The sequence below is a fragment of the Dendrobates tinctorius genome, unplaced genomic scaffold (assembly GCF_039654945.1).
Source record: "Dendrobates tinctorius isolate UK_male_01 unplaced genomic scaffold, ASM3965494v1 ptg000138l, whole genome shotgun sequence".
Lineage (NCBI taxonomy): Eukaryota > Metazoa > Chordata > Amphibia > Anura > Dendrobatidae > Dendrobates > Dendrobates tinctorius.
The window spans coordinates 15,499,875-15,524,651 of NW_027361806.1; the positions used below are offsets into that span (position 1 = coordinate 15,499,875).

Genomic DNA, 24,777 nt, shown 5'->3' on the forward strand with positions numbered 1-24,777 from the left:
TAGGGGTTTGGTACAATTCTGGCTTCTCGTGTCAGTATAGTCATCACTTGGTATCCAGGCACTGAGATCCCCCACTGATCCCTAAAATGAGGGGCTACGACACTGGGTGACCATTACCCTCTCGTATTTTATATGGGAGAGATAAGAATTGTCCAAATTTTGCAGAAAGAAGGATCTGGCATGTCGAGACTATATGGTTGTGATTCATTTTATTTTCCCTTTTGAGAAAACCTATGTACAGTGAATGTACATGTGTATGCGAGAATATCCGCTATCTAAGGGCATAGTAAAGGGGTTGTCCAGGTAAAACAAATTGTCACCTATCCGTGGGATAGGGAATAATTTGTTGATGAGCGGGTTCCAACCACTGGGACTGATTGACCAAATAATTCAGCCTTGACTGTCATATCTGCTGTATATAGAGGTGTTATAAGTCATTGTATAGGAGGAGGTGAGCTGTGACATCACCTATTGTGAATGGTGGATCCTGTGTTATCTACTGTATATAGAGGTTATCAATCATTGTACAGGAGGAGGAGGTGAGCTGTGACATCACCTATTGTGAATGGTGGATCCTGTGTTATCTACTGTATATAGAGGTGTTATCAGTCATTGTACAGGAGGAGGTGAGCTGTAACATAATTTATGGTGGATCCTGTGTTATCTACTGTATATAGCGGTATTGTCAGTCATTGTACAGGAGGAGGAGGTGAGCTGTGACATCACCTATTGTGAATACCCATTTAAGGGTGCACTGTGAGCGTTGCTGCTATGGAGGCAACATTTGTAATTTCTTTGGGGGTACTGTAACTGCCATTCTTTTGAGGACATTCTGATTGTAGTGGGTACAATGTGTCACTATTATAGGGGCACTGTAGATGTCACTGTTGTAGGATACTATGACTGTCACTTCTAAGAGGGCACTCTGGCTGCCAGTTTGATGGGGGCATTGTGACTGTCACTACCATGAGCATAGCCGCCTTCAAGGGTTGGGGGAAAACTGTGCAATTCTCCCAAGGCCTTCATCCCCAAAGTTGCCCCTAGTAATGCCTACAAGTCGTTCAGTCTATGGCCGTCTACCAGAAACTGCACCTATAACGGCAGTCCTGCATTATCAGTACAGTTTCCAAAGTTGGAAGTGTAGAAGGATCTCTGAGGACATCATGGTCCATGTGTCCTTCACCCTGCACTGTTGCGGTCACTGCTATGGGTGCACTGTGGATGCCATTGCTATGAGTGCAGTAAATTTTATGAAATATGTGTCGGCACAAATAATAGCATCTTTCTTCCCTAGACAGCACCACACCTTCTCCACAGGTCATCTCTGATATTGCAGCTCAGCTCCTTTCCTGCCGATTTACAATTTTCCTTTTTCGCTAAGGGGTAAATGCTCTTTTACATATGTTTATATGGAGGATGAGAACTTATAAACTGGTTGTCCTCTCAGTGATTGACTTGTTTGGAGCTTGGGGTTTTTTTGACCTAGTTTTCTCAGTGATTAACCTTTCCTCGGGCCTATTACCCAGTGACTTGGACACTTGGCGGTACATGGCATTTCTTTTCCCGATTAGCTGTATGATTCTCCAGGAGGTGGCCGAGCGTAGCCGTTGCCCAGCAGGCGCGAGGATCATGGTGGGTGTCTGGTGTTAATGAAGCGGGCAGCAGGACTGAAGGTTAACCTGTAAGCAGCGTGCCCATCTATATTAATCATTGAGCCTGTAGGATGAGAGATGCCGGCCTGTCTGATGACTGCGGCTCCGGAAAGGGACAGCGAAGTGGTTTACTTTGGATTTACTCCAGAGACACAATGGGTAGAAGCCGTGTGCTTTGTGGAATATTACAGCAGTGTGCCGGATGGATTAACTTGCAGTTATGGCAGTCCATGGAAGGTTGCAACTTTGCAAAATAATATCTGACTCTGCCATTCTTGAACTTCGTTTTCTAATTTTAGGTAAATAAAGCCCAAACATCGTACAATGGAAAATTCTACAATTTTACCAGTCCTGATGAAGGCTGCGCTGCATTAAGATGCACATAATTCATGAATGAATGAACTTGGTGCCTCTTTCAGCTTCCCACCACAAAAAAATCTTCTTTGCTGTCTGAGGGGTATTAACAGGGTTTTTTGTTTTCTAAGAGATCCTGATAAATGAAACTGCACGTTACTTCTTTGACGCAAATCCTGATAGAATCTGCTTTGAGCTAGGCAGCAATGTCCGATCAAAAGTCAAAAAAAAAAACCTCCAGGAAAAATCTCTTCCGAAACTTCTCCAAGGTCCACCCTAAAAAAGAGTATTTTGGCTAGAAAAATTTTTTTTTTTTTTTTTTTTTTGTCTGCGGATCAAAAAATGTGAACAAAGCCTAAGGCCTCATTCACACAGTTTTTTTCAAGTACAAGAAAAAAACACCGGGTTTCATCAGATGTTCGTCAGTTTTTTTCTCTCATGAGATAAATAAAGTTTCTCCACCTTCTCTTATGAGTCAGTGGCATCCGAGTGCTGTCCGGTTTTTTGTTTTTTTTTCACTGACCCAATAGATTTTGATCCGTCACCTGGATTGATACTGGACATGTCGCTATGATTTTTTACGAATCACTCGATCTGAGGAAAAAAATCTGACGAGTGAACAGCCCCACAGACTATAATAAATTCAACCACTATCCATTAGAAAAACGGATAGGAACATGAAAAAGTGACGTGTGAATGAGCCCTTAGTGTGGGAAATACGTTGTCAGATCTTACTCCTTTTTAAAATCACTGGTTCCACATGGCCAAGCAGTGAATGCACCGAAGGAGTCAACGCAAAGCCTGTCACTTTTTATTAGATAAGAGATGGACACGCTTTGACAACTTTGTTTCCTCGCTCTAACTGTTGTCAGGAAGTGCATGTCTGGATAAGAATAAAGAGCCTCTGTAAGTCTCTGTGCACACAACGTCTCTTCTAGGCTGCGTTTTGGAAGAAGACGGCTCTTCTGGAATACAACGACGGTGATTTTCTTGAAGTGTCCTCTTTGGAGTCTGTTTGGTCGTGTTTTTTGCAGGTCGCTGTGACATTACAGGGCACATGTCAATTATTTATAGAATGACTTATGCACTTTATAAAGCGGAATCCACCTCAAAAAGACGTCATGTGCACGAACTCTAATATCGGAGGCTCGATAAATAAAACATTCAGTGGCGGAAAAGGATATCAATGGAGGAGCTGCTCTAGAGCCGTACAGCACCCGTCTCAGTGACCTTGAGAGCACCTGCTGACGACGTTTCTACATTGGCACGTGGCATCTAAATCCAGATATAACCCGGCTGAGTTGTCAGGCACTGGTATAAAAGAAAATGTATCTTCATTGCAGAGCAAGGAAACCTTGTGGTCCTAAACAATCTTCAAGTTGTTAATTCTGAGGCATGAGGCACCATGTGGCTCGCACCGTAATGTCAGGGCACTTGCAATGCTGCACATGCTGGTTTTTCCTATGACGTTCCTGCAGAAGATGAAATGCCAACCTGTCCAAAGGAACATTCCAGGCAGAAGTGAAATGTTATACCTGGTGCAGGGCCAGAGGGATGTGGAGCGCAGCATGCAGATTCTCTATTTTTGTGGGTTTTTGTTTTAATTCCTTTGTCAAGCCCACTCTAAGAGACCCATAACGTTCCTTAAAAGGTGGTGTCCGAAAGCAACATTTATAATACATAAGTTGGTCGTTCTATGAGCTGATGTAGTTATAGGTGAATGGTGATGGTGGAGCTGAGCCAGTGCCGTCACCAGAAGTGTATGGAGAATTTTATGTCTCCACTTTAGATAAGGAACAAGGTCTGAATCAGATTTTTTCATATTCTAGACAGCGTTTCTCGCTCACTTCACTTTCCACATTTTATTGCAGGATAATTCTCTGTATAAATTTTACATTTTTATTTTATTACGGTAATTGAAATTTATGGGTTTTGTGTCTTCTCCTTGATGTCCCTCTCAAGGCTCCTGTGGGTTCTCACTTCTAGAAAGTCACAATGGTCCTTGGCTGTGTAAACTGTCAAAGCCAATACATACATAAAACTTATCTAAAAAGATGCATAGACCCTCCATGTGCCTCCATGCCGCACTACATTCTGTCTCGGCAGCAGAGTTTCTATGGGAGAATTCCTACAAAATCCGGCGTGCAGTGAAACATGGCACAATTTTTTTTATTTTTTTTTTACGTATTCTGTACAAAATCAAGGCAAAGGCAGAGTGGAGATATTACTATGGGTGCCATAGGACACATGCTGAAATGGTTTTACTGACAACTTTAAAAACAAAATTAAAAAAATTGTCCCTTGATTGATCAAACTAATTACATCACAATTCTGGCATAAATCGCTATGAAAAATCTTAACCATTTTCATGCCACTTTCTCTGCCAAAATGGCGTCTAATTCCTGACGAGCTGCAGCGTTCTTTATGCCAGACATCTTACTCCAGTCCATGATTGGAGTAAGACTTGTAGCGAGGCGCATGGAGATGCATGCCACTTGTCAGCCATTCCTGAGTCATTAAAAGGCGTGCTCTTCTTAATAAATCGGGCGACTCCAGTTTTGATGAATCTGGATCTTTATATTTTTGTTTATCGTTTTTAGATTTTTGCAAATGGAATCAGAAGATTGAGAACATCCTGGAGTTTGAAGAACCTCAGACCTGATGCTTCTCACAGCTGAGCATTTGCTACAACTGTATCCAGTCCAGGCAAACATTGTAAACGCTCATTCACACTTCAGTTTTTCACGTACGAGCACTATCCATTTTTTTCATGGATATCACTCGTACTTATGACAGTCTATGGGGCAGTTCAGATATTAGAGACTTTTTGTGGACCAAATGGTATGTGCAAAATTGGGGAAACATGTCCGATACTGATCCCGAGTGTTGGATCAAACTAGGCAATAATAAAAGTGTATGGGTCCATGAAAAAAATCATCAGTGTGCCGTGCGTTTTTCACTGACTGATAGGAGAAGGTGGAAGAACTTAGAACTTTTTTTTTTTTCTCATCAGTGAAAAAAACTGCTGAAATTGATGAAAATCTGATGAAACTCGGTTACTTTTTCTTGTACGTCAAAAACAATGACATCTGAATGAGGCCTAACAAACTATCGTGACAGAAAGCCGCTGCTGATGTGTTTAGATCACAAATGTTTATGTGAACTGGACACAACTGTAGCAAACTAAGCTGTGAGAACTGGGTGTATCTATTTGGAAACTACGTATGTAAGCAAGAATATTCTGTGACAGCAGAGAGGTATTGACAGTGTTTTTGTTTTCCATTGTCATTTTTTTTTTTTTTAGAAATATTTGGTTTCCAAATACTAAGGATGATTTTTTTTTTTCTAGAGATAATTATTAGAAAAATCCTAAATACTGTAATTTCTATCTTGCTCTTAAAGCGGTTATCTCATCTAAAATTGCTAAGCGCTTGTAAAAACAATGTATCACTAATTAAAAATCCTTTGTTTTGCAGAACAGAGGGCTTTTTAAATGATATAGAGAACTGCTTGTTGTTTGTTACCGGCCACGTCTGCAGTGTTTCAGAGGTGGCTGGTTTCCTAGGCAAGCAAGTTGTATTGACAAGCTCTTTGCTTTAAAGCTTACAATCGCTGCTCTGCTGGGTCACTGGATCGAGCCACCTTCAGTGCAGCAGCGCTGCAGAGGTAGAGCTGCCACATAAAGCGGCATCAGAGGGCGCACAGTACAGACCACAGTTCTGCCGCTGGTCCGTATTATCAATCTTCAGGAGTAAATCATCCCCCAGCAAGCAGGGAGCTGGGAAACAGTGGAGCAGAGCTGTCCTGGAGATAGAAGATGAGCAAATGATTGATGTTCATATAAGAGGCTTTCAAGTCCCTGCTTTCCGATGACGTGGAGACGGTCAGCTCTGTGCATTATATGATATTAACACGTATTCTATGTGGATGGTTTGATAGTGGGAGATATTTGGCAGGATTCCCTCTGTTAATTCTATTGTGTTCACGCTGTGCATAACATCCCGGCCGCTCTGCTTATTGCTCCATCTGTCGCTTGTTCTGCAAGATCTATCGTCTTTCCATAGCCGCTACCAGAAAGCAGCGCAGGGTGCATTCATTATATTGAAAGGCTGCAGTACGTCCGGCTCTGCCACTATTCACTCTCATTGTTTTATTGAAACTCTGCAGTTGTATTAAGTCTTGATTAAAAAAGAATTTTGTGTGTACAGTTTCTTTGAACACCTGTGTCTCCATGGTTATCGAATACAAACAATTCCTTTATAGTCTGATCCTTAAAGAGGCTTTTAAGATTATTAATGATTAATTAACAATGTTAGATCACCCAAAATATAACAATTTTTCAACTGGATTTATTAAAACAAATGTTCCTGCTGTAACATATTTGTTACGATGTCCCCTGCTGTTACATAATTGTTATGACTTCCTATCCTGTTACATACATGTAATGGCACCCCCTGGTGTTACATACTTGTTATGGTGCCTCCTTGTGTTACATAATTGTTATGTTGCCTCCTGGTGTTACATATGTGTTATGGCACCCCCTGAATATTTCATACTTCTGAGGGTATGTTTCCACAGTCAGTAAACGCTACAGGATGGACGTTGCGTACATCCGCAGCATCCCACCCACAGCGGCCAGCTGTGACAGCATAGTGGATGGGATTTCAAGAAATACCATGCCCCCTATGCGGGCACCGACGCCCACGGATTACCGGCAGAGACGCACATGTGGTGCGTCTTTCCAAGATAAATATCACCCATACAATATATTGGACGCAGTGATTCCACACGGTTCAGTGAACACATGCGGAATCACCTACGTACAAAAGCCAGCAGCACTTTGAACGCAGTGGACATGTGCTGCATCCAAAGCGCTGCCAATTACTGAACGTCTGCACATACCCTTATGGACCCCCCTGCTGTTACATACTTATTATGGCACCTCCTGGTGTTACGTACTTGTTATGATGCCCCCTGGTGTTGCTTACAGTACTTGTTATGGCGCCCCCTGTTACATACTTGTTATGGCGACCTCTGCTGTTACCTACTTGTTATGGCACCCCCTGCTGTTACATACTTGTTATGGCGCCCTCTGCTGTTTTACATACTTGTTATGGCACCTTCTGCTGTTACATCCTTGTTATGGCGCCCCCTGCTGTTACATACTACCCTCTGCTCTTACATACTTGTTATGGTGCCCTCTGCTGTTACATACTTGTTATCGCTCCTTCTGCCATTACATACTTGTTATGGCGCCCCCTGCCGTTACATACTTGTTATGGCGCCCCCTGCCGTTACATACTTGTTATGGCGCCCTCTGCTGTTACATACTTATTATGGCGCCCCTTGCTGTTACATACTTGTTATTCTGCCCCCTCCTATTAAAGGGAATCTGTCACCAGATTTTTGCTGTGTAATCTGAGAGCACCATGAGGTAGGTGAAGAGAGCCTGATTACAGTGATGTGTCACTTACCTGGACTTGTGCCTCCTTGTCCAACCCCGCCCCCAGTACTGATTAGCAACTTTCTGTTACTATACAATGTACATAGAAATTTGCCAATCAGATGTGTGGGCGGGGTTATACACACATCTGCCAGTGGTGTGGGCGGGGTTATACACACATCTGCCAGTGGTGTGGGCGGGGTTATACACACATCTGCCAGTGGTGTGGGCGGGGTTATACACACATCTGCCAGTGGTGTGGGCGGGGTTATACACACATCTGCCAGTGGTGTGGGCGGGGTTATACACAGACATCTGCCAGTGTTGTGGGCGGGGTTATACAGGGCTCAACATCTGAGCTTTGCTAAATCTGCAAGGGAGAAAACTTTGATTCTAAAGCCGGGGTCACACTGGCGAGGAATACGGCCGAGTGAGAGGCGCTAAAAGCACGCATTAGACACGGACCAATGATTCTCTATGGGGTCCCTCGCACCAGCCGTATATTTCTCATCCGTATTCTACGCTCCATGCCAATCGCAGCATGCTGCGATTGTCAGTGTACTACGCCCGTAGTACGCCAATGCAAGTCTATGGGTGCGCAAAAAATACGGATTACACACGGACCACACATGTGACCTGCGAGAAATACGCACCCGGTGTCTTTTAGCAAAGCCGGCAATTCAGTGCGCTATACAGTAAACTCACACTGACAGGTTTAATAAAGAAATGAAAGAATAGATATAGACACATAGAATGCATATATATATGTATTCTATGTGTCTATATCTATTCTTTGGTTTCTGTTATAAACCCTGTCATAGGGCTCCATTATATGCCCATTTTGCAAGCCTGCGAGAAAATCTCGCCATACGGATTACATACGGATGCTTACATGCGCAAAATACGCGACCACACCTTGCTTACGGATGACATATGGAGCACTATTTAGGGGCCATTCATCCGTATTACGCATGTAAAATACTGACCGTATTTTGTGTTGGTTAGTGTGACCCCGGCCTATCAAAGACCCTGATTCCAGCGATGTAAGTGATACATCGCTGGAATCAGGGTCTTTGTCCCTACATCATGCTGTTATCAGATTACTTAGCATAACCTGCTGACGGATTCCCTTTTAATTCCATTTTATGCCACCTTCTGTACATATATTTTTAGGCATGATCAATAGTAGGGATCAGTCCAACACACACATCCATGAGGGTTCATGTGATGGGGCTGAGCTACTGAGCTTGTCTGATCACAGGTACAGGACACATAAGGTCTGTGAAAGGGAATAAGAAAAAACATCAGGAGGCGCCATAACATGTATTGGCAATGTCTGCACACAGGATCATTTGCCAAGTAAAACTCGTTACACTTCATGTAATCTATATTTGGAGTAATTGATGGATTGGAGCTTTCGATCAGAAAATAAAGCTCCATTTCCTATAAAGGCACATTAGCGAAATCGTAAAGGATTAGAAAAAATGGCAGCTTTTTTTTTCCAGAAACGGCACCACACATGTTCACAGGCTGTGTGTGGTATTGCAGCTCATTGATTCCAGTGAAACAGAATCTCAAGATTAGACACAACCCATGAACTAGTGTGGTTCTGCAGCCATGTTATAATCCTGGATGATCCCTTTAAGAATGTAAACAACATAGAAGATTACACCTAAAAAAGTGATTAAAAAAGGAGCATTCTCTGGACACCTTCCCATCATCACATAACAAATGGTCTTATCAGCCTGGCAGCATGGGAGCTGCAGTTTCCAGTTGGTCATTTTTTTCCCTTAAATAAATTGTCTAGATTGAGCAAACCCTTAATAATAAGTAAAGGATTTAGGGCGTCAACGGTGTGAAAACTTCAGCTAACGCAGCATTCTCTTTTTATCTTGCTTTTACCCCTGGGCGAATATCTGAAATACGTCAGATAGTGAGTGGCTTGTTTCCGCTTGCATTCCTCTTATCAGTGTGCTACATAATAAAGTATTTACCAAACTAAGTTACAGGTCATCTGTGTCAGGCAGTGTTATCATAGTCACAATGGGTTTCATAGTGGTCATTATGCCCAGGCAGTGTTATCATAGTGACACTGGGTTTCATTGTGGTCATCTATGCGCAGGCAGTGTTATCATCTGTGCGCAGGCAGTGTTATCATAGTCACACTGGGTTTCATAGTGGTCATTATGTGCAGGCAGTGTTATCATAGTCACACTGGGTTTCATAGTGGTCATTATGCGCAGGCAGTGTTATCATAGTCACATTGGGTTTCATAGTGGTCCTTATGCGCAGGCAGTGTTATCATAGTGACACTGGGTTTCATCGTGGTCATCTGTGCGCAGGCAGTGTTATCATAGTGACACTGGGTTTCATTGTGGTCATCTGTGCACAGGCAGTGTTATCATAGTGACACTGGGTTTCATAGTGGTCCTTATGCGCAGGCAGTGTTATCATAGTGACACTGGGTTTCATTGTGGTCATCTGTGCGCAGGCAGTGTTATCATAGTGACACTGGGTTTCATCGTGGTCATCTGTGCGCAGGCAGTGTTATCATAGTCACACTGGGTTTCATAGTGGTCATTATGCCCAGGCAGTGTTATCATAGTCACACTGGGTTTCATTGTGGTCATCTGTGCGCAGGCAGTGTTATCATAGTCACACTGGGTTTCATCGTGGTCATCTGTGCGCAGGCAGTGTTTTCATAGTCATTCTGGGTTTCATAGTGGTCATTATGCGCAGGCTGTGTTATCATAGTCAGACTGGGTATCATAGTGGTCATCCATGTACAGGCAGTGTTGTCATAGTGACACTGGGTTTCATAGTGGACATCTATGCGCAGGCACTGTTATCATAGTGATACTGGGTTTCATTGTAGTCATCTCTGAAGACATTTATATACATCTACTCCCTGTACATTAGGAGTACAACAAATATATGCCATATGCATTTGTGTAATTTTAATCCTGTCCGCTGCATTCACACACATCCACCGCCCTGGCATTAACTCTCTACACTCCATCCATATTGGCCCCTCGCTTCTTTCCTCTCCTATGTATAGCACTCACGCTCTTTTCACGTTGTTAAATTGCACAGATCCAGTCAGTCCCACCATTCAACATCAGAGACGCTCTCATAAATCACTTAACCATCTGCTCACTCTTTCTATCCTCCTTCTCCTAGTCGCAGGAGACATTGCTCCCAACCCTGGTCCCTCATGTTATAAAAAGTCAAACCCCCTGACAGGGCTGTGGAGTCGGAGTCGGTGCTCATTTTGGTGGAGTCGGAGTTGGAGTCGGTATAAAATGGACCGACTTCGACTCCTAAAATATATAATAAATTGGGTACAGTAATTCAATGCAGGATGTGCTGAATATTTTTTCATAGGAGTTTGGGAAAGTTATGAAATGTCCTATAAATGGCTGTTATATTCCTGATCTAAGGCTACATTCACACACAGCGTTTTTCCTGTGTTTTTTGAGGATACGTTTTTCAGCTGCAAAAGCTGATCATCTTTTTAAAAAACTGCATCACCTGAAAGGTTTTTGAGCTCATAGATAATGTTTTCAATAGCAAAAGCAGATTAGAAAAATCTGCTCTATCTATATATCCATATCTGTCTATCCATATCGTATCTGTACCAAAAAGAATGAAAACCGGGTAGTACACCAATATATATTCTGTTCTATCTAAATATCTTGATTATTGGATCATAAAAATGATTAAATGTCTGAGGTTCACATTGTACTACAATAAATTTTTCACTTAAATATAAGCAATATGTGTGGGAGTCGGAGTCGTGGAGTCGGAGTTGGAGTCGGTGTAAGGGAAATTGAGGAGTCGGAGTCGCAGGTTTGGCTTACCGACTCCACAGCCCTGCCCCCTGACTGCTACACTTAGAAACCCCTCTAATCTTATTAATATTCCCTGCCTGCCATCTGTCTCTCTTGTGCCCTTTGGAATTCTCGCTCAGTGTGTAACAAACTCTCCTTCATCCATGACTTTTTCCTTTCTAATTCTCTTAACCTCCTGGCTCTTACTGAAACCTGGATCCAGCAGTCAGACACTACCGCTGCTGCTGCTCTTTCATACGGGGGGCTACACTTCTCTCATACCCCAAGATCAGACAGTAGAGCTGGTGGAGGCGTTGGTCTGCTGCTATCACCAAAATGTACCTTTCAGGTTATCCCTCAAGTACCCTCACTAGTCTTCGCTTCTTTTGAGGTCCATGCCGTCAGACTCTACACCCCCTTCTCCATGCGAGTGGCGGTGGTATATCGTCCTCCCGGCCCCTCCCATCAGTTCCTAGATCATTTTGCCACTTGGCTTCCACATTTTCTCTCCTGTGACATCCCTACCCTCATCATGGGAGATTTCAACATCCCCATTGCACTTCCCCTCTCACCATCTGCTACTCACCTTTTGTCTTTAACCTCGTTTGGCCTTTCGCAGCTTACTAATTCTCCAACGCATGAAGACGGAAACTCCCTCGACTTGGTCTTCTCTCGGCTTTGTGCAGTGGATGATTTTGCAAACTCCCCTCTCCCGCTCTCTGACCACAATCTTCTTTCATTCTCTATAAAGAACTGCCAGGCTGCTCAGGTCACCCCCACTGTCCAGACTTATAGAAACATACAGGCCATTAACACCCAGAAACTTATGAAGAACTTGCACTCTTCATTGGCCCCTATCTCCTCCCTCTCATGTCCTGATTCTGCATTGAAGCATTACAATGAAACACTTCAAAGTGCCCTGGATGAATTTGCACCCCCTATAAATAGAACACCACAACACAGACGGCGACAACCCTGGCACACGGTGCAAACACGTTTCCTGCAGCGGTGCTCCAGGTGCGCTGAACGTCTGTGGAGAAAATCCAATCTACACGAAGATTTCATCCATTTTAAGTTTATGATTAGAACATACAACACTGCCCTTCACCTCTCCAAACAAACCTATTTCAACACCCTCATCACCTCACTGTCCAATAACCCGAAACGTCTCTTTGACACTTTTCATTCTCTACTCAATCTGTTGTGAGTTCATTTTCCCCTTCACTACTGAGGCCCGAGGAACTCCCTCTTCTGGTAAAGAAAGGTAGTGAGCCTGATTATCAAACACCTGAGTCTGATGATGACTGGCTGAATGGAGTTACTGACTGGATATAAGGCTGCCGACGCCCTTCTGCCCTGCGGGTGATTTCTCTGTGGGATCCTTGGAGACCAGTCTGAATTCCTGCTCCTCTAAAGCTAAGTTTTCTGCTCGGCCTTTTGCATTTGTGCTTAGACTTTGTTTTGCTTTGTTTTTCTGGATTTCTGCCATTCCCTGCTGGGGTGTGCTGAATTCCTTTAGCTCTGTCTTCTGAAAATACCTGATTGCTGATTTAGTTTTTGAAGCCTAGCTGCTTCAGGGTCTTTTTCATATCAGCTTGTTGGCTTATGTCTTTGATAGGGTTTTGGCAGATTGCAGACAGCAACCTTCCTTTCCTGTTCTGTTTAGCTAGCTTGGGCCCCATCGTTTGCTCAGCCTATCTTTCTATCTGTGTGAGTGTTTTTTCATCTTGCTTCACCGCCATTATATGTTGGGGGCTGCCTTTTACTTTGGGGTCTGCTCTGGGGCAGTTTAGATTTCCTTTTCTGTCTTTAGGCTATTTAGCGCTCTGGCTGTGATCGAGGGGTCTAGGGCATCGTAGGAACCCCCCACGGCTACTGCTAGTTGTGTTGATAGGTTCAGGGGTCTGCAACCTGATAGTTGCCAACTTCTCTGGTTTTCTGGACGTAGCTTCTATTTTTGTGTCTGCCTCCTACGGTGACTCAATCATAACATCAATCCAAGAGTACAGGCCCCAACTACGGAGCTCCGAGCTGACGATCTGGCCAGTTACTTCAAAGAAAAAATTGACCAGATTCGACAGGAAATTATCTCCCAATAACCTCATACCATGCACTCTCCTCCCTCCCCCACTGCATCTAGCTCATTCTCTGATTTTGAACCAGTCACAGAAGAAGAAGTAAGCAGGCTCCTTGCATCTTCTCGCCCAACTACTTGCACCAGTGACCCATTTCCGTCACATCTCCTCCAGTCCCTTTCCCCTGCTGTCACCCCTCACCTAACTAAAATATTTAACCTCTCTCTTCTGGTATTTTTCCCTCATTTAAGCATGCCATCATACATCCACTACTTAAAAAACTATCCCTCGACCAAAACTGTGCCGCTAACTATAGACCTGTCTCTAATCTTCCCTTCATCTCTAAACTCCTGGAACGCCTGGTCCACTCCCGTCTTATCCGCTATCTCTCAGAAAACTCTGTTCTCGACCCTCTCCAATCCGGTTTCCGCTCTTTACACTCCACTGAAACTGCCCTCACTAAAGTTTCTAATGATCTGTTAACAGCTAAATCAAATGGTCATTACTCCATGCTAATTCTCTTGGATCTCTCTGCAGCATTCGACACTGTGGATCATCAGCTCCTCCTCACTATGCTCCGTTCCATTGGCCTCAAGGACACTGTTCTCTCCTAGTTCTCCTCCTATCTCTCCGACCGCTCCTTTACTGTATCTTTTGCCGTTTCCTCCTCCTCTCACCTTCCCCTTACTGTTGGGGTCCCCCAAGGATCGGTTCTAGGCCCCCTCCTCTTCTCCTTGTACACTGCCCCTATTGGTCAAACAATCAGTAGATTTGGTTTCCAGTACCATCTCTATGTTGATGACACCCAATTATACGCTTCTTCTCCTGACATCACGCCAGCCTTTCTAGAAAACACCGGCGATTGTCTAAACGCTGTGTCTAATATCATGTCCTCACTATATCTGAAACTGAACCTGTATTTAGCTTGCAAAATGCTAGCGTTTTCCAAGTGATCTGTAGCATCGCTTGGAGAACTGATTGACAGGTTGGTCACACTCGTCAAACATAGTGTTTGACGAGTGTGACTAACTTTTTACTACTGAGGCCGCCTATGTGGCATCAGTAGTAAAAGATAGAATGTAAAAAAAAAAATAAAAAACGGTGTTATTCTCACCCTCCGACGTCCCACGCATCCGTTCCCAGTAATCCTTTGCGAAAATGCCCGCGATGACGTCAGTTCTCACGGGATCGCGATGTCTCGCGGTAATTCGCGATGACGTCGCGCGAATGACCGCGAGACTTCGCTATCCCGCGAGAAGGGACGTCATCGCGAGCATTTTTGCAAAGGACTACTGGGAACGAGAGCGTGAAGAGAAGCGGGAAGGCTGCGCGGGACGTCGGAGGGTGAGAATAACAAAATATTTTTTATTTTAAATTCTATTTTTTACAGGGATATGGTACCCAAAGCCCGGAGGACAGTCTTCTCTCCTCCGTACCATGGGTACCATCCGCAATTGTTCTGCTTACTTTCCGCATGGTGTGCACAGCCACATGCGGGAAATAAGCGGAACAATGCATTCCTATGGGTGCGGGATCGCCGCGATTCCGCAAATTAATGAGCTTGCTGCGGTTTTTACCGCGAAGCGATTCCGCCGTGGTAAAAACCGCAGCATTAGCACAGCATTGCGGAATCCCATAGGAATGCAAGGGATGCTTATTTTTCGCGGCATAATCGCGCGGTTAAAACCGCCGCGGAAACGCGAAAAAAACGCCACGTGTGAACTCAGCCTTACTCCCCAGCAACAGACCCGCTGTCTTGGGGTCATACTTGATTCTGAGCTTTCCTTTGCCCCCCACATTCGATCACTGGCTCGCTCTTGTCATCTGCACCTCAAAAACATTTCTAGAATTCGACCTTTTCTTACTTTTGGCTCTGCAAAAACTCTTACTGTTTCTCTTATTCATTCTCGTCTCGACTATTGTAACTCTCTTCTAATCGGTCTCAAACTCTCTCCTCTCCAATCTGTCTTGAATGCTGCAGCCAGGATCATATTCCTCACCAATCGTTACACCGATGCCTCTACCTTGTGCCAGTCATTACACTGGCTACCCATCCACTCCAGAATTCAGTATAAACTTATTACCCTCACCCACAAAGCCCTCCATGGCTCAGCACCACCCTACATCTCCTCCCTTGTTTCAGTATACCACCCTACCCGCGCCCTCCGTTCTGCTGATGATCTGAGGTTAGTATCCTCAATAGTCAGAACCTCCCACTCCTGTCTCCAAGACTTTACACGTGCCGCACCAATTCTTTGGAATGCACTTCCCAGGTCAATACGATTAGTCCCCAATCCCCACAATTTTAAGCGTGCCCTGAAAACTCATTTATTCAGATTGGCCTATTGCCTCAACACATTAATCTAATCTATCCCTGTGTGGCACAGCCAAAAGTTTTACCATAACCAGATTTCCCGCATCATGTTGCCACATGCTTTATGCATCCATTATCCCTCTGTCTGTACTGTTACACACTTAACACTATGGCTGGTCCATACAATCAGGGCAACTGTTACCACCCACCTTTCGTGTCTACCTCTTTCCTCATAGACTGTAAGCTTGCGAGCAGGGCTCTCTTTCCTCTTGGTATTTGTTATAATCTACTGTATGTGATTATTGTTATGCTGTAATGTCTATTGTCTGTACAAATCCCCTCTGAAATGTAAAGTGCTGCGGAATATGTCGGCGCTATAAAAATAAAATTTATTATATTATTATTATCTCTGCGCAGGCAGTGTTATCACTGAGATTTTTAGTGACCATTTGGATATTTATAAATTATGATTGGATGCTAGCAGACTTGGGGACTCTGCCAGAATACAGGAGCATGGGGTGTTGTCATAGGGACACAGCCTGGGAAGGAATAGAATTTTTTTTGCATTTTTACATCACAAAATATGGAAAAATGACTTTCTCATATGAAACAAAAAAATGGTAGCAATGGGGGCCCAGTCAGCAGACCCCTGGCTGCCATGACAAGCTGTCGCGGGGGGCTGGTGACCGCACAGGGGGCAACGGATAACACACCAACAAATGCGTCAATTGAACTCCTCTCTGTGATTGACAGCTGCTTTTAAATAATTAAACAGCAGCAATCCGAGCAATCTGGTTGCTTCTGTTACAGGCATATGTGAGGCTGCAGAGTTTGGGTCCGGAAACCTGTGGTCAGTCCTGGTATCGAGGTCTGTACTCAGAACATGATATATGGACGTTTGATTCGGGCCTTTGGATGTAGTAAATTTGTAAAATATGTGTTCAGGGGACCGCTCCCCTTTAATTCCCCTCTGACTTTTCTGACTTCCCCTTTAATAGACACATAATAAATATGAATTCTTCTTTCTTCTCTTCCCCTTGGATCCAATGCTAGCAGGAATGTCAGGAGCTGCGTGACTTCTAATATTTTCATTCCATCCATGGTTTCCACAGATCTTTCCAGCTTCATAACATGTTGTTGCCCCTGTGGTTTCACTGCCGAGGATCAGATCATAATGCATTCCTAATCTTGTTTGTAACCACGAAGCGCGTAAGTCTGCACAAGAGATGCATGCAGAATCGCACAGAAATTTTTTTTTTTTTTTTTTATATTTTGGATGCATTGAAGTAATGACTATTGGTTGCAGGAGCAGACATGGCTCTTACATTTATGTTGCTAATGTTTTATTTTTGCCGTAGAAGTGTATTGCACATTTATTCCATGCTACATTCTGCCTTGTTGAGGTAAGACCCAGTAACAGACTCCACTTTATTCTGCTTTTCCCTAGAGGCCGGAGTGTTAGCCAAGCAATATATGCAGCAAGGCCTTCCTGTGCCCGACGACCTCATCACTCGTGTCATGCTTTCTGAGCTAGAGAAGAAGACGACGCACAGTTGGCTGCTAGACGGTAAGCTCACACTTCTGGCTCAATAAGGGGTGGATGTGCAGTACCAGCCGCGGCCACTATCAGAAGATGGAGCAGCTCCACAATTGAGATCCCACAGACACCGAGACCAGCTGATCAGTGGGGGTGCCGGGTGTCAGACCCAGACCGATCAGACATTGATGACCTATCCTAAGTAGTGATGATAAAGTACGGCACAATGTCTTTAATAATATTTGCATTTTGTGTTGTGAAATCTGGTGGCAGATCCACTTTATGTAGTCCGTGGATCAGGTGTGCTACACAACTGACCTGGCACAAAGTAGCAGGTACCAATTTATAAAGTCTTATCTGGGCGTATGATTTACCTGAAGTCCAAAAGATTGTGTAACCATTATATTTCCAATGTAGAAGGAAACATCAGGCCTTGCTTCTGTGTTTGCATTGCTCCGCAGTCTGGAATTTCATTATACAAATGTTTCATATTCCCAAATATGATGTAAGAAATATGTTTTCTCCTTATGGAGACTGACACGCCAGGTTTGACATGACAGTATCAGAAGACTTACACGCCTTGCATGCTCCTCTGGGTAAATATGTAAACTGTCTCTTCAGAGAGGAAGTGCACTTGAACTCTAGCGTCACCTATTGGTAGTAGCGATCCTACAAGTCAATATCGACCCTTTAACGAGACTTGCAATATAACTTAGGATAAAAGCCAAATCAGAAAATCAGTTAGCAGACATGGTGTTTTTGGGGTATTGCTCCTCATCAGTGCAAAGTATGAGATTTGATTAGGGTGGATGACGGACTAAGACTGGGATCTAAGGGATAATGTTTCTCCTTATAGAGAGTGATATGCCAAACATCACCATTCAAGTGATTCTGAGCCATTGATATTACACTCAGACTATGCAAAATTCCCCTCCCTATACCTTTCTCCTATGTTGGCCTTTGTGTTCACCCCGATTCTTCCCTATCGTATCTCGTCATTTGAATACTATTTATTCACATAACATGATACAATGTTTCAATACTATTTCTTGCACTCTACGATCCCTTTCCAAATAAGTATATGCTGGTTAATATACATTTTGCTGATTGTACCTGTTGTGCAACCTGAATTTGATTTTGATGTATGTTGAAACATCAATTGTTAATTATAACTTCAATAAAAATATACTAACCCATAGAGTGACATGCCAGATCTGGCATGCCAGTACGAGGTACTTAAATGAAATCTAATGGTTGCACAGTCTTTTGGACTTCAGGTTAAGCATACGCCCAGATGAGACTTTATTGTTCCCTAAAGCAGTATTATAAGAATTCTGTCTGCAGCTGAGCCCCGGGCTGTGCGGCTGACAGGAGATCATAAGGAATGTGACACTACATGCCCTGCAGCTGTAAGCATGTGTATTTTTGCTAAATAACATGTAACTGAACTCACAGACCACAAGCAATTTTAGGTACAAGATCAGATTTTGCGCTTCTGGGTAATTATTGCTGCAACAGAAATGTACATTAAATATCACTTACGGAGTGACTCGACCCAACAGATGGTCGGTCAGCCAACGGCACAACACACAACAGGGATAGAATAGGGGAGAAGAAGGCCCTACCAATAGGGAATGAGGAATGGTCACCACCTGAGCTCCAACCTGACTCACCTAACGCCCTATGCGGGTCCCCCCCGCCGTCAGGATACCTCGCCCGTCACTGTCACCTAAACTACCTTGGCTAGTGCAGTGGCCGGCGTAGGGCGCTAGCCTGCCACTACAGATAATAACACACAGGGGATAGTGACAAACAAGAAATGGATGAGAAAAAACAATTTAGTTTATGGACACCGCTGCTAAGCTCCACACCACAGATAACAGCAGCTGAGCTCCCAACACCAGATGTGGCTGACACCAGAGAGCTGCTCCTGCTAGGCTGGTCTCCTGAAAGGAACTGTATCACCAACAGTCGGCTGACACATCAGGAAACCTTTTAAAGGATGGTGAGAGTGGTTACCACCTGCATCAGCTACCCAGCAGCACTGCAGTAACACCAGATTACCAGCTGGGGAAAAACTGACACTAACCCCCGATGGTCCAAAAGGAAAAAAGTTTTAAACTGAGTGGAACCAGAGCTGCCACAAATCCAAAAAATGGATCGTGCCAATTAACCTATAGTCTTTACAGTGACGGTACAGTGAAAATAAAAATGGGATTGCAAAAAAATAACTTCTATGATTACTCGAAAAATAAACAATAAAAATGTATTAATTGCGTATATATTTTTATAGAGGTCATAGCTCCCTTTTTCTGACACAAATCTCCAATTTCTGTGAAAGCAAAGCTTTTTAACAAATTCTCAGCTTCCCGCAGCCACCACTAGAGGGAGCTCAATGCACTCTGTATTATTGTAGAAAAAATAGAAGTGGATCCAGCTCACTCCCAGGGCTTATTTAAAAATCAGCAAACTTTTATTAGGTTATCCTTTAAATCATTGTAGAGCAGGCTCCCTCTAGTGGCGAGTTTGGGCAGACAGAATTTTTCCTTTTAATTTTTTTTCACGTCTAAGCAGAGGTTTTGGCAATCGATAAAAAAATGTCTCAACCCATATAAAGATGTATTATGGAATTAATCCATGCTCAATTTTGGTCTGAAACATGTAGTATTAAGGTGATAGAAGGAAATTCCGCCTAAAGTTTAAAAATGTTTTATAATACCTTTGGTAGTAGTTTACCCAGAATTTTCATTTTCCAGTTTTTCCTACTATAGTGGTTTAGGATCAATTAGTATGTCACATAAAACGCCCAGTAACTTCAGTGGAACGCTATGGTGCAGGTGTGGCAATGGGCTTTGTTAGTGTGACCTGTGCTACAACAGCTCAGTGTCGGGATCAGTAGGCATCTCACCAATAGAACCACTACTAATTAATGTTTTACGACCACCTATTTACTTAATTATGTGTATAATATGGTGGCATAAATTAATCTAATTTTTAACAAGTCTCTTCTTTGCAGTGGTTTTGGTAGTAAGTTGCGGGAGCACGTGTTAATACTCCATTGTGAAATCTATGTGGCCGGCCGCTCAGCCTGTGGAATATTCCATCCGATCTGTGTATCTGGCCGGCTCAGATGTGACATTAACGGAAAGGGATGACTCAACTCTGTAATAACAGAACCTTGTGGCTGTTACATTGTGTTTCCTCCTTTATCATCACACTTGTCCTTCATTTCGATACAATCTTTCAATATTTACTAGAACCAAAGTGAAATCGAGGCTTAAAAGTGGAATTGATCCTCACAGCCGGCTTGTCTTTTTACCAGCTGGACCATGAAGAAGACGGGCCCCCGTAGGCTTACGATTCTAGGGCCCCTCCAACATCCTTGTCCATTCATACAAATATTATCTAAAAGTTTTGTAACTCTCAGATTGCAGATCTGATCACTGACATGGTGATTGTTACAGCTCCCGCTGGTTATCACCCAGTGTTCCCAGAAATTTCAATATAATTTCTGCCTCTTAAGGCCCGAGTCACACTAGCGTATGGTATCCGATGCAAGAGTCATCCAAGTGTCAGTGCTCTATGCTCCGCGCCTGTTGCATGAGAGAATCAGAGCACAGGTGCTGAGGAGACGGAGAAATTAATTTCTGTCTCTTCCATTGCCGACGTCCACAGGAATCGCACTGCACTTGGGTGACCTACGTACGAGTGCAGTGCGATGTTTCACACGCACCCAAAGACTTGTATGGGTGTGAATGATCCTATTCTCACTGCCATTTGACAGCATTCTGCGTTTGTTTTCGCATGCCGATTCGTCATGAGAAAGCAATGGCAGATGTGCATTGCCCCATAGAATAACATTATGCTGAGTGCAGTCTGATTTTTTTTTTTTCTTTAATTTGCCATTTAGGAGTCTGAGAAAGCTGTGTGATTACAGCTGTGGACATGCTCCTTCTATGTGGCATTTTCTTCACCTTTTTTTTTTTTTTTTTTTTAATCTTTATCAGTTTTTTTTTTAATAAGATTTTTTTTAAAATCATATTTTGGGCGACTTTTTTTTGCATTTTTTGAAATCCAATAAGCAATGACAAAAATGCTATAGTCAAAATACCTAAAAAAACAAAACGCAAAACAATTGCATTACACTCGTCCGACTCTCCTGCATCAAAATCGGTCCGCTTTTTTCATCGCTAGTGTGTCTCTGCCCTTAGGGTCTTTCAAGCCTTTTATGAGCAATTTTTCAGGCATTTTGCAGAGCAGACCCACTCCAGAAACACCTGAATAAAACTCTGTGAATGTAGCCGAATAAAGCAGATGTATAGAGTTGAACAGAAAGATTTGCAGAACCGAGGTCCAGCGGCCATAATGGTAATCAGACCGGATCAGAGCCCTGCAAACCTCCTATTGCCTGCAACATCCCTGACACTTCTTCTGATTAAAAGTCCACTGCAACGTGATGAGTGAAAAAGTAATAGCGGCCTACTAATCAGAAGGGGTTTTCGATCTGTCTTTTAAGGGTATGTGCACACCTTGCGGATTTGCCCCTGCGGATCCACTGCACATCCGCTAGTGAGTTACAGTACAATGTTATCCTATGGGGGAAAAAAAACGCTGTGCACATGCTGCGGAAAAATCTGCGCGGAAATGCCTAAGGGTGTGTGCACACACTGCGGATTCTGCTGCGGATCCGCAGCGGTTTTGATACTGCTGCAGTGTACAGTACCATAATATCCTATGGGAAATGGAAACTGCAGTGCAGATGGTACGGATTTGCTGCGGTTTCTAATCCGCAGAAAGAATTGACATGTCAATTCTTTCTGCGGATTCCGCTGCAGTTTACCATCTCCTCCATTGTAGAGGTGATAAACCGCAAGCTAATACGCAGATAAACCGCAGGTCTTTTGACCTGCGGATTTACCTGGGGATTTTGCAAAGTCCGCGCAGATCAATCCGCAGCAGAATCCGCAGCGTGTGCACACACCCTAAGAACTTAGGCATGCTCGAATAAACTGAGCATGCATGTGTATTGTATGGACAGCAGATACAGCTTTCGGCCACCAGTTATCTAAGATGTATGTGCACCTTAAGGAGAAGTCTGTTTTCTTCTATTTTTTATAAGAAGCTATTGGCTCAGTAGATTTGGGTTAATGTGATTCACTGGAATGAAACTGATTTTAGCTTTTAATGGATTTTATATTCAAGAACCAGGATGGCGGCAGAGCAGAGGGCATATACGAGGAGTGCCCCAGATTCTGACAGGGCTCCTCAGGCTCGCCGGAGAACAGAGCTCAGACTGTACATAACCTGTGTGATACATCATCCGCTTTATCACATAAGTAAATCAGCATGTAACATTGATTAACCCTGTAAATACTGTAACAAGCATGATATTGAGTTACATACTCTAGTCACATCCAGAGCTGCCTTCATAGTCTGAGGATTATACGGAGATGAGTGCTCATCTCTTCCTGCAAAAGCGTTCTGTCACTGATTTCTTTCCCCTGTGTCAGTCATCCAGTACAGTGCTTATATTTTAAAGAGGTTCTTCAGCAGCTGCAGTGCATAATAAACAGTACTGTCCCTTAGCTGAACAGCTGAGCATCAAAAATACAAATGCTGCAGAGCTTCTTTATAAAAGTATAAGGGTATTTCATATCCGTCAGTAGTGATAAAGCATCACTTTACTCTTTAAAAAGAGGTTCTGCAGCGGCAAGATGTGTATTATAAGGAATAATGTTTCCCTGCACTATACATGTGTGACCTGTATACATGTACTTGCTTCTTTGTATGGCCACAGAACAGAGTTTACAGTTTGTCCATGATTGAATTTTTTTCCTGACACAGCGCCACACTTGGCTGTGTGTGGTATTGGAGTCAATCCTTAAATACTGGACACGGTGTAGCAGTGCAGATGTTAGTTAAATATAATCAGACATTTTTTTTCTTATAAATATGGACAACCCCCTTTAAACGCATGAGTTCACCAGCCGCCAATTATAAAGGTGTAATTTAGCAGGGTTGCTTTCATGTAAGCAGAGTAATTATAATGACTCACAAATTGCTATGTGGTAGATTGTTATATCCATATGAGATAGTGATCCGTGCTGCAGCTGTCTGTGACCACCGATGAATCGCAGCCCCGAATCCTCATTAGCACGTCTGCGGGGTACAGGGATGTGGATCTTTCCTTGCAGACGACCTGACACATCATTATTTTGTATGATATTCGCCAATATAAAACTGTGAGTTGTCAGGTGTCATAACAGAAAACCCAGTGATCATGATCACAGCCGCCGCTGCCGACTATTCCCGTCCTTCTATCTCTCAGCTTTACGTGATGGATTATCCTATTTACACTCCTATCATTATAGGATTAGCATGTTGGGATTGTGGGCAGGGCGATTTAAGACACTTCTAGTTAGTCGTATTCTGTAATTTACACTACACTGTGGTTTGGTATTTGGATCTGCTGGGAGACCTCTGAATTTTTTGAGGCAGGAGGATATTAAAGGGTTTTCTAGAACTTCGTTATTGATGGCCCATTCTTGGGATACTTCATCAGTATTAGACCTGTGGGGGTCCAACACCCTGCAACCTCCACCAAGTCCGGTTTTTTTTTTTTTGGTTTTTTTTTTTCCTCAGATTGAGTCTGTTCTGGAAAAAAATTGCAGCCTGCACGAAATGCATCCTTAAATCGGATTGCACTCGGCCATGCAAGTCTATGGGTCCATAGAAAACATGAGACCACACTCAGATGGTATCTGAGTGCAGTCTAATTTTCACTGCACTCAGAATAGTAGCCGAAAAAATGAAGTACAGAGTGGAGGAAAAAGGCCGCGTATATAGGGTAATCACTTGGTAAACCTGATTGTCATTTCTATAAGCTGTACCATGAGAAGTACCAGGAAAAATAAAGTTTAGACTAGATATTTACACTTGCGTTAGCAGAAAGTGGAAAGCATAACGTCCCCGCCACAACGCGCGTTTCGCGCTTTCTTCATCAGGGGACGCTTCTGGTACTTATGGTACAGCTTATAGCAATGACAATCAGGTTTACCAAGTGATTATATACGTGGCTTTTTCCTTCATTATATTCAGTTGTACTCAGGGCACTTGTCACTTTATACTCTGTTTTTGTAACTAGAGCTGTATATATACTATATACATTATATAGGCCTGTTATTTATAAAGATACCAATCATGTACACAATGCTGTTGTCAATACTCTACATGTATATGCATGTTTAATTGCACTTGTCATTTTACTGTTCACTGTGGCCATTTTTATTTTATATTTCTTTTGTTCTATATGATTTTTTTGGCTTAATTTATGAAGTTCCTTTTTTATATGAAACTATTGGCAATATTTAGTACAAATGGTAAATCCAGTATTGTATTTTGCAAAGTGGTTTTGATGGTGGTTTGATGCAATATTGATTACAGATAGCAGCAATATGTCTCTAAATTTTAATGATATATTGGTTTCATATACTCTGGGTGTCGGGCTTTTTTTAGTGCCCGTATTTATGTTCTAGTAGCTAGTGTAGAGTTATGACCTGAATTAATTTTGTA

General features: G+C 43.1%; 1 protein-coding gene across 2 annotated transcripts in view; it reads left to right on the forward strand.

The window, feature by feature from the left end:
- The window catches only part of AK4 (adenylate kinase 4), a 70,571-nt gene that overhangs the window by 13,854 nt on the left and 31,940 nt on the right, over window positions 1–24,777 (forward strand). For both annotated transcript variants that reach the window (XM_073544694.1, XM_073544693.1), the window contains one exon: window positions 17,116–17,235. In XM_073544694.1, coding sequence (XP_073400795.1) covers window positions 17,116–17,235 — 120 coding nt within the window. The remainder of the gene's footprint in view (window positions 1–17,115; window positions 17,236–24,777) is intronic.